Below are 16,903 nucleotides of genomic sequence, written 5' to 3' on the forward strand. Positions count from 1 at the left end.
TGCACTGACTTTTTCTGTAGAGAATGAGATGTAATGCATAAAATTAGCTTGTGCTAAAGCTGAATGTGAAATGAGGTCTGTATGCTTTTCTACACGAGAAAGAGATATAATGATGGAGTGCTGCTTTAGTCGCCATCAGACAAAACTGCAGCAGCACAATTTCATTTGAGAGCTTTCAGGTTTGAATGCAGTATTTGATCTGTGGAGACGCTGAGATATTATTACAGTGGCAAATACGAAAACCTGCTTTCTTTGGCCCAAACTTACAAAGCCTTGAAATTGAGGCAGTGCATTTTACCTTTTGAGGATTCCATTTATATTCTCAAGGTAGATGTGTCTATTGTTAAAGCTCACAGACTGAAAGCAACTGGTTTGATCGCAGAAGCTGTTAATGTGGAAATGCATGTATGGAGCAGGGTTGAGCAAACTCTCTTTCGACTCATTAGACTGAAACATTTCAATTTTTTGAATCCAATGAGTCAACCAATATGTCTCCGTGACATTCTGTTCCAGACATTCTGAGTTATGTTTTATCAAAACAAAAATAAGCACATAATTTGCCCAATTATGCTTCAATTTTGTGTAATTCATTAAGTGCTTTCGGTGAAGTCAAAACAATTAACACTGCCAATCGAAAATTATTTAATTTTGCCAAACAGCACCACAAAATACCCACAACATTCTTTTTAATATTTTCAACTAATAAAAACGGTCCATTAAATTAAAGTTAGTTAATTAAGTATTATTAAATATTGGGAAATTGACCAATCCCAAATGTTATTTATTAACAAATCCAATATTTTAATTGAATGCTGTATAATTCAAAACAGCCATGGATAATTGTTTTAATTTATTAAATAATACTATGAATTGTTACATCTCAAATGGCAGCGATTATTATAATTCAATGTTTTAATTTAATGCTATAAAATACTGTGCATGGATAACTCGCATTGAAACATTTAATCAAATTTAATTGGTTATTACATTATTTTATATTTTACATAATTAAATATTTTTATTTAAATATTGTTACATGAATTGCTATCTGAAATGTTGGTTATTAATATTATAATAGCATGAATGGATGATATTACATAAAAAAATAAACAATTTAATTAATGAAATAATACTGGTACACACATTTGTTTGCATTTGGATTGTAACTAATACAATCCAAAGTTTTAATTTCATTTTTAATTAAATATATATATTTCAATTTAAATTCAGATTACAATTGAGCATCCAGTTTGCCACCTTTACCTAATGCACATGATTCAAGTACTGAAGTGTCATTTTTAACTTCAGTGTTGAATCATGCACAAGTATATTGTTTATATGTGAGTCGCACCTGTGTTGTTCTTGAAGAGAGAGAAAACTGCAGGACAGGGCAAGTGGATCGTCTCACCCACTGCAGCTCTGGGCCAACACACCACAGCATCCCAGACTGGCAGACAACCTACACACACACACACACACACACACACACACACACACACACACACGCACACACACACACACACACACACACACAAAGAGCATGCTATTACCCATGCACTCAAGCACTAAACATCAAAAAAACAATAAATCCGAAAGGCTTTCTGTGGCACATAACAGCTTGGGTTTGCTCTATCAATGTCCAGTTTGCCATGTTGGATCAACACAAGTACATCTGTACATGCGAATCTCCTGCAAAGCTGACTTCACTTCTGGGATCCACTGGGAAACGCAAACGCAAGGCGCTGCATTACAATGAGTGTGATCTCGTACTGAACTCTGTCTCTGAATGTCACCACTGACAGCTTATGGCAGTGTTCAATGCTATGCAGATGTGATTTATTTTAAATGACATCTCAAGGGTTTGTGACCAGTTTTCGTGTCATTTAAAATAAAAATGTAGAGTTTAAAAGTCAAAAAGTTAAAAAATTTGACAGGAGAAATTACTGATGATGTTATGGTTTCAAAAATGTATTTTTGAAATTACAGAAAAATAAAAAAATATAGTATATTATTTCATAGTAGCTGAATATTTCTAATTTATCATGTTTGGGGGCAGTTTTTGAAAGACTGAATAAAGACTTTCTTACTTTTATTCAACAAGAATTGATTGAATTTATTAAAAGTGACAATATACATTTATAATGTGAAGATTTGTTTAAAATCTGCTGTTCTTATGAACTTTCTATTGATCAAAGAATCCTGAAAAAATGTATCATGGTTTCCACACAAAAAAATATGAAGCACCACAACTGTTCCAACATTGATAAGATATGCTTCTTGAGCAGCAAATCAGCATATTATACTGATTTATGAAGGATCATGTGACACTGAAGATGATGCTGAAAATTCAGTTTTGATCACAGCAATAAATTACATTTTAAAATATATTCAAATAGACTTTTAAATTGTAATAATATTTAGTGTATTCATGATCAAATAAATGTAGCCTTGATGAGAGACTTCTTTTCAAAAACATTTAAAAATCTTAATGAAACCAAACTTTTGAACGGTCATATAATTTAGCCTTGGATAAAACTGAGAAATGTTTGAGTGCATATTGAGACCTCTGGCTTTTGATTGCAGAAATGTAGTATCTCATTCTCAGTTTCTGAGGAGAAAAATCTGAGAAGCAACCAAAGTCTCCATTTGCTCTCGATTGAAGCTCATTGCTGATTAGCATGCATCTCACATTCTTCAACATCTCATCAAGAGCGTTATTTCTACCTGAAGAGCTGCTGAGGTTGCCAAGATCTGTGATCTCTCTGAGACACCGCTGTTCATCTCTTGCCAGCTGAAAGATATACTCACACTCAGGATGCAAACTAGACAACACCTGCAGAGAGAGAAAATTAAATGAGTGAGTGATGCATAAAAATGCAGATCTACCGTATAACACAACACTTAAAGATCCCTCTTCAGACACTCGTGCTCTAAAAAAAAAATTACAATCAATTGCGGACACAATCCTGACCCACTTTCCAGATGCAGAGAGAGCATGTGCTTATATGCAAGGTAAAATAGATTGAAATTTTAATGGTAATAACAGCACAGAAAACATTACTTCTGATTGCATTAGCACAAAGGTGAAATTTCTTCTTTTCATTGGATAGTTGTTGCGCCAAATTGAGGTTGATGAAAAGAAATCCGATATGCAATTTAAAAAACACACCATGTTTCATTTCAAATCATCGTTTCTATTATAGTGGCTGTTAATGAAGCAGCCCTCGTCAAAAACCATTTCAACACGGTATGCACAAACATATGCATATATGCATGCATTAACTATGAACGTGATCACAGCGCTGATTCAGAGTGATTGTCTCCAATCAAAAACTTCAGTGTGAATCAATGCAGTTTAAGAGTTGAAAAGTTATTATGAGCTCTAGCAGTTTTTGAAAGCAATCACAATCAAATACTCATGGGTTATTCTCAGGAAACACTCAGGGAAATTTGTATTATTGTTCAAAAAGGTTCAAGAAACCAGTATTGCAGAAACTCAGGCTCAAAGTAACAGGTCCAGATATTACAGAAGCACCGTAGGGAAATCTGTTTAACAAATATAAGTTTTCAATGGCCCTTTCATAAACATGTGGTACCAATTAGTTCATAATACTCAGTTGCTGAAATGAAAAGAGAACTGATTTTACACAATATTTACATGTATTAATCATTTTATATCCATATTTATACATTTTTTTAAAGAAGTCTTATGGCCACCAAAGCTACATTTATTTGATTAAAAAAAACCACCTTAATATTGTGAAATATTATTATAATTTTAAATAGGTGTTTCTATTTTGATATATCTTAAAATGCAATTTATTAATGTAATCAAAGCTGAATTCTTAGCTATTACTCCAGTCTTCAGTGTCACAATATCCTTCAGAAATCATTCTAATATGCTGATTTGCTGCTCAAGAAACAGTTATCAATGCTGAAAACAGTTGCTTCATATTTTTGTGGAAACCATGCTATATATGTTTTTCAGGATTCTTTGATGAATAGAAGGTTCAAAAGAACAGCATTTATTTGAAACAAAAATCTTTTGTAATATTATAAATGTCTTTGCTGTCACTTTGGATCAATTTAATGAATTCTTGTTGAATAAAAGTATAAAATTCTTTCAAAATTCTTTATTAAATCTTTCAAAAACTGACCCCAAACTTGAACAGCAGTGTACTCACATCAATAGTAAGTCAATGATGCACACATAACACACAAATGGCACCATTTCCTGAGAATTACTCCCATATAACATTTACTTTGATATAAGTTTTTGCCAATAACATTCTGAAAAGTTAAAAAAATATTCTTTTACACAAGAGAAGGTAAGCGTTCAACACTATGTGCTTCACAGGCCGCTCGATAAGGCTGGTTGTACGTGCTTATAGTCGGTCTTTAGAGGTAAATCATCTCCAAAGCGATCACGTCTCTCTGCATCAAAGGGGAGCTTTCATTGAATGAAAAATACAGGTCAGCGGCTGGGTATTGTTCATTAAAAGATGTCTTCAAAAACACGGAGCCGTAAACAAGTCTACAGAGAAGGCAGACGTGTTTGTGTGTTCCTATCTGGGTGAGGTTCTTTAGTCTCATACAGCAGCTCTATCTCATTCTAACCAGCTCATATGCACTGGTTTTTCTCGACATTTATCTCTCTAAATCTGCTTTTTTTATCCTCAATCCTTAGAGACGCAAGACGACAGATATTATTACTTGCCATTTTCAGTGTTTTAAGGAAAAAATAAAGCACAGTTGGAAAACAGAAGTGGTGTTAGTCCTGTCTTCCTGTGTCTTGTGTTTTCCTTCCTCTCTTGCCCATATTTGGTTAGTTTCTGTTCCTGTCCCCGTTTGGGTTTATTAGTTCATTAGTTCCAGGTGTGTGTTATTAATTTATCCTTGTTTAGTCTCCCTTACTTAAGCCCTGTGTTTCCTGTCTCTGGTGTCTGGTTTTAATCATCATTTGGTGTTTGTGTAATTCCTGTGCTCATGTTTCCTGGTATCTTCATTAAAAGCAATGTTAATTGTTCTCCTCGTCTCCTGCATTCTCCTTGCTCCCAGCAACATGTGACAGAAGACCAGGCTGACACTTCTATGGAAGTCGCCGCACAAATCCTCACCATTGCCCGTCTGAATCTCCCCTTTTACGATTATGCCAGGGAGTTCTGCAAGCTCGCTGTGGCAATGGCGTGGGATGATGCCACCCTCAATTATCTGTTCTGGCTCGGGGCCAATTACCATCGCCCCGTGAACCTCCCAGACACCATTGGACTGAGTTGGAGAGAGGGGATCTTCTGGTATCTGGGAAGTGTCCGGGCCCGAGCCAGAACCAGCCGTCGCCGTCCGCGGCCAAAGCAAGTCAGCCGCCCGTGGCCAACGCAAGCCCGCCGCCGTCCGCGGCCAACGCAAGTCAGCCGCCCGTGGCCAACGCAAGCTCGCCGCAGTCAGTGGCTCTTCCAAGCCCGCCGTCCGCGAGGAAATGAACGCTGCCGTATGCAGCTCTCCCAAGTCCGCCCTCTCCGGGGAATTCTACGCTACCGTCTGCGGGGAAGTTAATGCCGCTGTCTGCGGGGTATGCAACGACGCCGTCCGCGGCTCTCCCAAGCCCGCCAACCGCAGGGAATTCTACGCCTCCTCCGTGGCTCTCCCAAGCCCGCCGTCCGCGGGGAAAGCAACGCCGCCGTCTGCTGCTCACCCAAGCGCAGTGCCAGCCCCTCGAAAGCACTATGCCGTGCCTGCGCCTCCAGAGCGCCCTCCAGTGCCAATCCCTTGAAATCGCTATGCCGGGCCTGCGCCCCCAGAGCGCCCTCCTGTGCCGGCCCCTCGACAGCATCCTCCAGTGCCCTCCTCTCCAGGGCCCGTTCCTCCAATGCCCGCCTCTCCAGGGCCAGTTCCTCCTGTGCCCGCCTCTCCAGGGCCCCTTCCTCCAGTGTCTGCCTCTCCAGGGCCAGTCACTCCAGTGCCCGCCTCTCCAGGGCCAGTCACTCCAGTGCCCGCCTCTCCAGGGCCAGTCCCTCCAGTGCCCGCCTCTCCAGGGCCAATCCCTCCAGTGCCCGCCTCTCCAGGGCCAGTCCCTCCAGTGCCCTCCCCTCCATGGCTGTCGTCCCAGAAGGAAGCCTCTTCTAAAGATGATACACAAGAAAGCCCGCAAACAGTTTGCTGAAGACAAGCAGACTAAGGACATGGATTACTAGAACCATGTCCTGTGGTCTGATGAGACCAAGATAAACTTATTTGGTTCAGATGGTGTCAAGCGTTTGTGGCGGCAACCAGGTGAGGAGTACAAAGACAAGTGTATCTTGCCTACAGTCAAGCATGGTGGTGGGAGTGTCATGGGCTGGGGCTGCATGAGTGCTGCCAGCACTGGGGAGCTACAGTTCATTGAGGGAACCATGAACGCCAACATGTACTGTGACATACTGAAGCAGCGATTGGGCCGCATGGCAGTATTCCAACATAAAAACTACCCCAAACACACCTCCAAGACATCCACTGCCTTGCTAAAGAAGCTGAGGGTAAAGGTGATGGACTGGCCAAACATATCTCCAGACCTAAACCCTATTGACCATCTGTGGGGTGATGTCGTCATGGAGGAGTGGAAGAGGACACCAGTGGCAACCTGCAAAGCTCTGATGAACTCCATGCCCAAGAGGGATAAGGCAGTGCTGGAAAATAATGGTGGCCACACAAAATGTTGACACTTTGGGCCCAATTTGGACATTTTCACTTAGGAGTGTACTCACTTTTGTGACCAGTGGTGTAGACATTAATGGCTGTGTGTTGAGTTATTTTGAGGGGACAGCAAATTTACACTGTTATACAAGCTGTCATTTCTTCAGTGTTGTCACATGAAAAGATATAATAAAATATTTACAAAAATGTGAGGGGTGTACTCACTTCTGTTAGATACTGTACATGACATTTATTATAATGGGTTCACTAAGTTCACTTAAATTAGAAGCTGTTTTATTCTAAGTCTAATAATTGTATATAGCCAAGGCTATAGTCAAGGGTTAAATATAAGGGAAATTTCATAGAAACATCAATAAAATTGGTTTCAGGGATACTTGCCTTCCGTCATAAAAAAAAAGATGCCATTAAACAAATATTAAAAGTACAGTCTTTGTGTTGTTTCTACATTAAGTTGAAGATTGAATGTAAAATTATTGCAACATAAATCTATTAACACAGCATTACTTCTGCGTTGAAAAATAAGGTGGATGAATCAAACCAAGGGACAATATTGTGTATTTTTGTAGGCAAACTGAAAAAAAATGCAGAATAGTTTTATAGAATTTATCTACTCAGTATGAACAAGTTTAATGTCTCTGACAAACTCTGTAATCCCATTTAGCCTCTTATTAGCAATAGCAACCATATTTTTCAAAATCACAAGGTTTACTGATGTGTTTTATGTCATGGAATTAAACATGAAAATATCTTGAGCTCGTGTTAACCAGAGTCCTTATATCAGACATTTAACAAAAAACCCATTCAAAAAACGTTGACTTCAGGATGATACAACTAAAAGTGCTAAAATACTCATCTCCTCGTTTTAGCCTACAAAAATGTGCCTGTGAGGATTTCTGAAGAAGAACACTGCTGTCGCCTTCTCTTGGCATCCGTTATCCAAAACCCAAACGTAAATATGCCACACATACATGTCATTATCAGCAGCAGTAGCATGTTCTTGAACTTGCAGTGTATCCCAGACAGCTGAATCATTCCATTGCTCTATGTCTTGAAGAAACACTAGTTGAAAATTTTATGAAACGTAGAAACACTCACTGTTTTGTTGTATGAGTCAGTACGTGTGCAACAAACTTCTCAGGTCAGGTGTGTAACCTCACCAGATATTTTCCTGCATTCTATGCTAGTAGAAAGGAAAGGTGAAAATAAAGCAGAAACACAATGTACTGTTAGTGCTTATGAAAGCAGGTCAAGCTGAACTCACTACCCCTCCAACATCACCTCTTTAGTTTCACTAAGCTGCCCAAACTCTACTCTGATAGCAGTAATCCACACAGAGCTCTGGAACCATTATATGCTTTATACTATTTTTAGAAAGCAAGTCTAGAAACATCCCAAAACGCCCTGGACTTGAATCGAGTTTGTAAGACAGGCTTCCCCTGAGTGCTTTTATATGAGTGTTACTTCAAGTTGTTTCTTCAAGTTTACATTATCTGTGGGGAAACAGCAGAATTAGGTTACAATTTGGGTGAAGATCATGAATGCTGTCTGGGTCATATTTCACCTCAAAAGGATCAAAAGGAAAAACAATAAATCACATTTTACGTTAAGCACAAAAAGCCTATTTTATCAGCACCTAGATTAATGTGAGATTGAGCACTTACATTTTTTAGATTTTAATGTATTTATTTTAATGTATATATATATATATATATATATATATATATATATATATATATATATATATATATATATGATATATATACAGTGGTGTGAAAAAGTGTTGGCCCCCTTCCTGATTTTTTATTTTTTTGCATGTTTGTCACACTTTAATGTTTCAGATCATCAAACAAATTTAAATATGAATAAAAAAATAACAAGTAAAAACAACATGCAGTTTTTAAATGAAGGGTTTTTTTATGAAGGGAAAACTAAATCCTAACCCACAAGACCCTGTGTGAAAAAGTGTTTGGAAAAGGTTATAAAGCCGTTTCTAAAGCTTTGGGACTCCAGCGAACCACAGTGAGAGCCATTATCCACAAATGGAGAAAACATAGAACAGTGGTGAACCTTCCCAGGAGTGGCCGGCCGACCAAAATTACCCCAAGAGCGCAGCGACGACTCATCCAAGAAGTCACAAAAGACCCCACAACAACATCTAAAGAACTGCAGGCCTCACTTGCCTCAGTTAAGGTCAGTGTTCATGACTCCACCATAAGAAAGAGGCTGGGCAAAAATGGCCTGCATGGCAGAGCTCCAAGACGAAAACTGCTACTGAGCAAAAAGAACATAAAGGCTTGTCTCAGTTTTGCCAGAAAACATCTTGATGATCCCCAAGACTTTTGGGAAAATACTCTGGGGACTGACGAGACAAAAGTTGAACTTTTTGGAAGGTGTGTGTCCCATTACATCTGGCGTAAAAGTAACAGCATTTCAGAAAAAGAACATCATACCAACAGTAAAATATGATGGTGGTAGTGTGATGGTCTGGGGCTGTTTTGCTGCTTCAGGACCTGGAAGACTTGCTGTGATAAATGGAACCATGAATTCAGCTGTCTACCAAAAAATCCTGAAGGACAATGTCCGGCCATCTGTTCGTGTCCTCAAGCTGAAGCGAACCTGGGTTCTGCAGCAGGACAATTATCCAAAACACACCAGCAAATCCACCTCTGAATGGCTGAAGAAAAACAAAATGAAGACTTTGGAGTGGCCTAGTCAAAGTCCTGACCTGGATCCTATTGAGATGCTGTGGTATGACCTTAAAAAGGCGGTTCATGCTGGAAAACCCTCCAATGGGGCTGAATTACAACAATTCTGCCAAGATGAGTGGGCCAAAATTCCTCCACAGCGCTGTAACAGACTCATTGCAAGTTATCGCAAACGCTTGATTGCAGTTGTTGCTGCTAAGGGTGGCCCAACCAGTTATTAGGTTTAGGGGGCAAGCACTTTTTCACACAGGGCCATGTGGGTTTGGATTTTGTTTTCCCTTCATAATAAAAAACTTCATTCAAAAACTGCATGTTGTGTTTACTTGTGTTATCTTTGATTAATATTTAAATTAGTTTGATGATCTGAAACATTAAAGTGTGACAAACATGCAAAAAAATAAAAAATCAACACTTTTTCACACCACTGTAGATATGTAGATCATCACTGACATCGGAAATTTCACACTGGACTTCAAGCAGCTTGGGTTCTGTGCCTCTCCAGTCTTCAGACATTGATTTACAAATGAAATGCAAAATTTAAATTTATCTGAAAAGAGGACTTTGGACCTCTGAGCAACAGTCCAGTTCTTTTTCTCCACAGCCCAGGTAAGATGCTTCTGACGTTGTCTCTGGTTCAGAAGTGGCTTGGTAGCCCTTTTCCTGAAGACGTCTGAGCGTGGTGACTCTTGATGCACTGACTCCAGCTTCAGTCCACTCCTTGTGAAGCTCTCCCAAGTGTTTGAATCAGCTTTGCTTGACAGTATTCTCACCCTTTCCTACCCAATTTCTTCCTTCCAGTCAACTTTGTATTTAATATGCTTTGATACAGCACTCTGTGAACAGCCACTCCTTTCAGTAATGACCCTCTGTGACTTATCCTCTTTGTGGAGGGCATCAATGATCGTCTTCTGGATCATTGCCAAGTCAGCAGTGTTCCCCATTATTGTGGTTTCAAAGAACAAGAGATACCCTGAATTTATACTGTAAAGATGGTCATTTATTGAAACTCAAATTTAAATATTCTAATATATTGAGATACTGGATTTTGACTTTCATGAGCTGTAAGCTCTAATCATCAATATTAAAACAAAAAAAAACTTTTGAAATGTCTTACTTTACATGTTATGAATGTAAAATATGTATGAAAGTTTCACTTTTTGAAATGTTACAAAAAAATGAACTTTTTCATGATATTCTAATTTTTTGAGATGTACCTGTATATACACACATTAAATATTGCATTGATCCACGCTCATTTACATCTAATACTGGCTGTTGCTACACTTGACCCGGACGCTCCGCCCTGTACAGAGCCGCAATCGGTTTGATTAGTGTAAAAAGGATTGAAGAGAGCCGGTGCTTTTGTCACTAATGCTTTTGATTCTCTGGGCATGAAATAAAAAGAGAGCCCATTAATGCATTCATGCTCTTACTATGACATCACTCACAATTGAATTATGTGGATTTCAGAGCTGCACCCTGTGGATATTTTATCCAACGTGCTCTTCTGTCTGTGGTTTTATTCCTCTCTTCCTGCTATTAAAGAATGCATTTCATCAAAACAGTTAACTATTATTATGGGCTTTTACTTTATGGTTTTACTCTTGAGCTGCGTAACAGCAGCACTTCACAGTATTCAGCCATAAATCCACCTAACTATACACTTAAAGAAGTCTCTTATTCTCAACAAGGCTGCATTTATTTGATCAAAACTACTGCTAAAACAGAAATATTGCAATTCTGTTTTCAAAAACTCACATGATCCTTCTGAAATCATTCGAATATGCTGACTTGCTGCTCAAGAAATATTATTAATGTTGAAAACAATTTTGAGAAAAGCATCAGTTTAAGGCATCCTTGCAGAATAAAGGTCACTGCACACTGAGTGCGAAATTTTTGCACGTTAAAAAATAAATACAACCTCACATTGTGTCAATCACATTTGCACACTGCCTCCGAAACTTTCGTCTGTCAAAACAAATTTGGATCAGGTTCGATTTTCTGCGTTTTCGCACGCGTAGCATGCATTTTGATAGGAAAGGATGGGGAATACGAAAAAACTAAACGCATGCGAACAATTAAAATAATAAAAAATGTTGAAGCTGAAATAAGTTTTATATCTTATTTTATTTCACTTATTGATAAATCCTTAGATGATATACCAGAGAAGATGAGCATATACCGATCTGAGAATAATTTTTCCTGATAATATTTCACCAGTATGTGTGTGTTATCTATCAGCTGTTAAGAATCTTCTTCAGATTCACAAATTAATCACTTTTTTTTTCTAATCCGTCAAACGGGTTTGTGAAAAGGTGTGAAATTGTTTGTGATTCAGTACAAAATAACAAAAAGAGCAAGGATATCTACAAACTTTCTATTGTAGAAAACAACACTTGCAAATGTCTTCTATCATTTGTCAATGACAAAGTAGATCTTTATTGCATGTGCAGCTTGTGAATGACCAGGTAAAGACCATTTATATCCAAAAATAGTATCAAAATATGGGCACACTTTTTGTTACTGATGAAAAACTAGAAACTGGTTATATTTAGAAATGCATCTTGAATAAAACGTTATACTATGAATGCAACAAATAATCTGAAAACATCACACCAACCGAACCACTTCCGCAAAGAAAATGAAAAAGAAAACGCTTATTTGTGCAGGCACTCAGAAAAAAACAGCTGCGCCATATCAAACCACCTGTCTCGCTTACAGAGAGCTCTATTATACTGTGTATCCTCCCTGGAGAACATTAATCTCCATACTACAGGACAGCACACAGATCCATTAACTGCCCTGTTTCCAAGAAGGGTCCCCCAGTTCAGTTCGCAGATGGCGTTTGTGCCTCCACATTTATTTCATATGGAGGTTTTGCGGTGCAGTTGCCAAGGAAATGGGCGCACAAGTGCACAACCAAATGCACCAGAGAAAAGTTGAGTGCTTATCTTTGACAGCAAGAAAGCCTGAGATCATTTCAAAGCCTTCTACTGGTGACCACATACACCTGCATTTACCAGCTGCTGCAGGAGACATAATGGATCATTCCAAAACTAAAAGTCATTCTGAAACACAGAAGAAGCCGGAATATCCAATACAGAGAGATGAGCTGACACCCTTTTTTGAGATGTTAAATTAGACATGTGTCCAAAAATATCTGAAGTCATTTTGACTCGCTCTCAAACCCACATTGACAAATGAGAATTTAACACTCCAGAAAAGAGTGCTTTTTCTTTTCTTAGAAACTGCAAATGGCATTCTCTAAGCTCAACCTCAGATAGCAACCTTGACATCAGCAGTGTGTAGCAATTTCTGTTTTCCATCAGTGCTGGGGTTTAGAGGGGCTAAAACACACGGATGCAGGTGATAGAGGAAGATCATTAGCTGCCACAGGTGGGAAAAAAGGATACATTTTCTGGCTCTTATGAATACCTCCAAAACACATTTAACTATGATACTTTACACAAGGTCAATGTAACAGTGCCTGTCCGCTTTCTCAGCGGTGCAGGGTCCAGAAAGCATTTTTCCATTCATTTTATAAAAACAGTCTTCATTAAAGCACTGAACCAAACAAACCAGCTACAAGGTGAATCACAAACTTTTATTTGAAGCAAAAAAGTATGTGAAAATCAGACAAAAAAAACAAAGGTACAAGACTGTGAATGTAACAGCTTTAATGAGGGAAAGAACTACAATACCATGAACGATGCAAATAACAATTTAAACAACTATCCATTCAAAGTTGTTGGGAAACGATATGTTAAGTTTTCTATTTTTTTTTGTTCAAAATATGCATTTATATTGAAAAAACAACTAAGTGATTGAGAGTGTGGAAGTTTGACACAGTGTGAAGGAAAAGTTGATTGAATTTATGAATGAATCGCTCGTTTTAAAGTTTTCCCATTTGTCATGACGTCTGCTTCAAACATTACAGTGCACATGATAACTTCCATTAACTCTACAATAAGTCAATCCACTTCACCAGCTAATTAATTACTCTTAAACAGTTCAATCTTATGGAGCCAAAGCCACTAGAGAGCCAAGCCTGCAACCTTTAGCCAAAAAAGCATAACGGCTAAAGCGAACTCTTCCGCTTTGGCAGTACATGGGAAAGGAGACCAAAGGCCGTTTTTTTGAATGGATGACAATGGAGGAGAGACTTGACTATTCTGAATAAACAGCTTTTTAGAGGAAACGGATTATCATTTAATGAATCAACAGCTTACCTGCTAATCTTCAACATGTTTTATACTAAACAATACTTTTGGATTTAACTATTTTTTAGAGTTTACCATGAAAAAAAATCTGTTTTATAAGAGAAGTCACTGACTTTTTGCGACAGGTGGGATTCAGCTTACAGCACTTCTCATTCATTCCTATGGTATCCATAAACGGTGACTGAGTGTCGCACAACTCTGACTGAAATTCAATGATGTCAAGGCTGTAATGTGATTGGTTAAGGCAAACGTGATCCAAGTTAGCCATTACACTTTCCCCAATAGTAATACAGACCCTCTCATCTCCTATAGTAAGACAATCTCTGATAGATCTACCCCAAAAACGGAAGTTCAAAGACCAAATTCTAAATGGCTGCGCACTTATTTGGCTATATTACCCAAATGTGCAGTAGGGGTGACCAGGGATGGTTGTAACACAGGACAGTTGTGACACTTCCAATTTCGGAAATAAGGAATAAGTTACAAATCACCAAATTATTTTATTTAGTCCTTATTCCAAAATGTGAGGAAACAAAGCCCTGTGGCAAACACAGCAGATTTTAGAGGAGAAAAACTCATTTTGAGTTTTTATATTAAGCAACTTTTTATATTTAATTGATTTTTGTGATGGCAGTCCCTGCTTGTAGTTAAATGAATTGAAGTTAAATGATGTTTATTGTGTGTCTGTGCAGATATTTTCATGCAAGCAGCTAATGTTTTGGCTGTTATCTGTAAGGTGAGTTAGTTTATGGCTGCAAGACTCTGGGATAGTTGTAACAGCAAGACTCAGGGTTAGTTATAACATCAATGAAACATATTACTCAAACTCAACTTACTCAAACAATTTAGTTTTTCTTTTATTTATATTAATTTCAGTAAGAATTTCCTAGGTCTTGGAATTGAAAGACAAACCAAGGGGTGTCTCTTATTATGTTGAAAAGTCAGTGTTGAACAAACACTGTTTTTGGTCATAATCCTTGTTGCATAATGTTACACCTCACTCAGGTGGATATTGTAATGTTACATATCACCCCATGGTATGTTACAATTAACCTGGACTATGGGGTGAATTGTAACATTTCACTCCTTGTGTTTGAAACCAAACATTTTCTGTTTGTGCTGCAAAGATAACAGCCATGCGATTTAATAGCATACACTTGTAACTAGTTTGAATCAAATTTTTATGGTGGCCGAGAGAGCTCAACTCGCTGCAAATAGAAAAAACACCTGCAAATTAAGAAAACAACTTCATCAGTTTGACAAAACACGCGCTGCAAATGCTCACAACACAACCAAATAAAGAAACGCACTGCAAACAGAAAAAAACACCTGCAAATTAAGAAAACATCTTTATCAATTTGACAAAACACGCGCTGCAAATGCTCACAACACAACCAAATAAAGAAACGCACTGCAAATACTCACACCATAACCAAACAAAGAAACGCGCTGCAAATAAAATACTTAATTTGGTTGTGTTCTATTGCTATTTACACTTAGTGCAAAATAGTACAAATTTACTGCCAAGAAAATATGCTATTTTTCACATAGTGTAAAGCATCTATTGTGCATCTACTTAGTGCAAATAGCCGCTGCCTTTCTTTATTTGTTTGCGTTGTGAGCATTTGCAGCACCCTGCTGTCAAACTGATGAAGATGTTTTCTTGATTTGATGGTGCTTTTTCTATTTGCATGTGTTTTCTGAAGTTCCAGCGCATTGTGCTCTCTTGGCCACCGTACATTTTGAAGGCAATGGCTTAAAAGAGCTCCAATATATACAGGCAGAAATGTCAAAAATGTTGCAACCATCCCTGGTCTCCCCTGGACCTATATAGCCTAACTAAAAAGAGTACTGCACTGAAAATGATTTTCGTTGCACACTGTTTTAACTACAATAGTAAGCAGCAGAAAGTACTATGCAGTACGGGACACAAGTTCTAATTTAGCTAAGTCGCCTTTCGAATACACAATAATGATTTTTTTTAACCCCGCCCTCCAAAGATATATCAGACAAACTGCAGACAGAAAACTCCACCACGTAAAATGACTGACAGGCAAAGTGCCTTTTTTTATTGCCATGTATTCTAATTGGCTCCCCGTCTCTTTTTCGATGTTTAGTGAATCAGGTGCGGAAAAACCACTTACTCCATCCACCTTTGAAGCAGCGCATCATTTGATGAGCAAACACGTACTATAATGAATTAAGAGCACACTGATTGCGATCATATTCTCACAGAGCCCAAAATAATATTTAGCAAAACAATACAAAGTTAGTACATGAGATACGGATAAAACACAAATCTCAGTCTTCATTCTTAGCGCGTGAAATAATATAATTAGCCCGCTAGACAACCGATTAAAAGTCTGTCCTAGTTCTAAAGACGCTTCACACACTAATGTGCATTGTAAAAAGTGCATTCTATAGTTGTAAATAGGTGAATAATAAATACATGAGGTTGTGCGTACTCACAGTTGTAAAAGATGACAACCATAGGATCCCGCGAGCCCACGAGCGCATGTCTCCAGTCGTGTCCACAGCGCGCGCTGACAGCAGCAGTTGGATCAAATGCTTTATAGACTGAATCTGACCAATCAGAGGAGAGAGGAGAGCGCGCACATCATTCATAATCCTGCACAAGGTGCATTTAAAACCATTGCATCTCTGCTGCAGACAGGGAATTCCAACACTTTCCTCAAACCAGACAGACTAGAATCTGTTTTTGAGTTGCTGCATTGATATTCTTCAAACACTCGGTTTGTTCTAAACATGTAAAGCTTGGTATTAAATTCCTTAATGTGTAGACTCAAAGTTCATATGCAGATAATTTCAGATTTAGGTGTATAGGGTAGAGTGAGGGGAAACGCCCCCATGGGATAAAACGCCCCCCTCTAATAAGATAATGTCCAGATAATTTTTTATTGTAACTATGGACTACAATTGGAACCATGGAAAAATTGCACAATCCTTAAGGGGGGCATTTTCCCCCACTCTACCCTATATTTATGGAAGCTTGTTTTAACCACGGGAGAAATAAATACATAAATAGAGCAATTTTTTTTAAATCGCACACATTTTTTTCCTAGCAATTCTCCCTAGCAAACTCAGAATTCTGGGGGGGATTCTGAGAAAAAAAAAAAAAAAGTGATGAAAAGTCACTATTACCTTAAAAAAATAGAGATGCGAAAATGCCCGTCCCTATTTTTTTTTTATGTAAATGTATTTTTTAAATGCACTTAAATTGTGGACTCAACATTATTTGTTAAATAAAAAATTCGCACAAATAAATTA

General features: G+C 38.2%; 2 protein-coding genes across 5 annotated transcripts in view; both read right to left on the minus strand.

Annotated features, from left to right (window-relative positions):
- Positions 1 to 16,157, minus strand: part of LOC306860592 (growth hormone-releasing hormone receptor-like) — a 38,261-nt gene extending 22,104 nt beyond the window's left edge. Inside the window, exons 1-3 of the mRNA XM_079402363.1 lie at positions 16,085 to 16,157; positions 2,725 to 2,833; positions 1,352 to 1,459 (exon numbers count right to left, since the gene is read on the minus strand). Coding sequence (XP_079258489.1) covers positions 1,352 to 1,459; positions 2,725 to 2,833; positions 16,085 to 16,132 — 265 coding nt within the window. The 5' untranslated portion in view covers positions 16,133 to 16,157. The remainder of the gene's footprint in view (positions 1 to 1,351; positions 1,460 to 2,724; positions 2,834 to 16,084) is intronic.
- LOC306860169 (F-actin-monooxygenase mical1-like) overlaps positions 1 to 16,903 on the minus strand; it is a 359,843-nt gene that overhangs the window by 81,121 nt on the left and 261,819 nt on the right. The window lies entirely within an intron of this gene.

This window comes from Barbus barbus, assembly GCF_936440315.1.
Source record: "Barbus barbus genome assembly, chromosome: 41".
Lineage (NCBI taxonomy): Eukaryota > Metazoa > Chordata > Actinopteri > Cypriniformes > Cyprinidae > Barbus > Barbus barbus.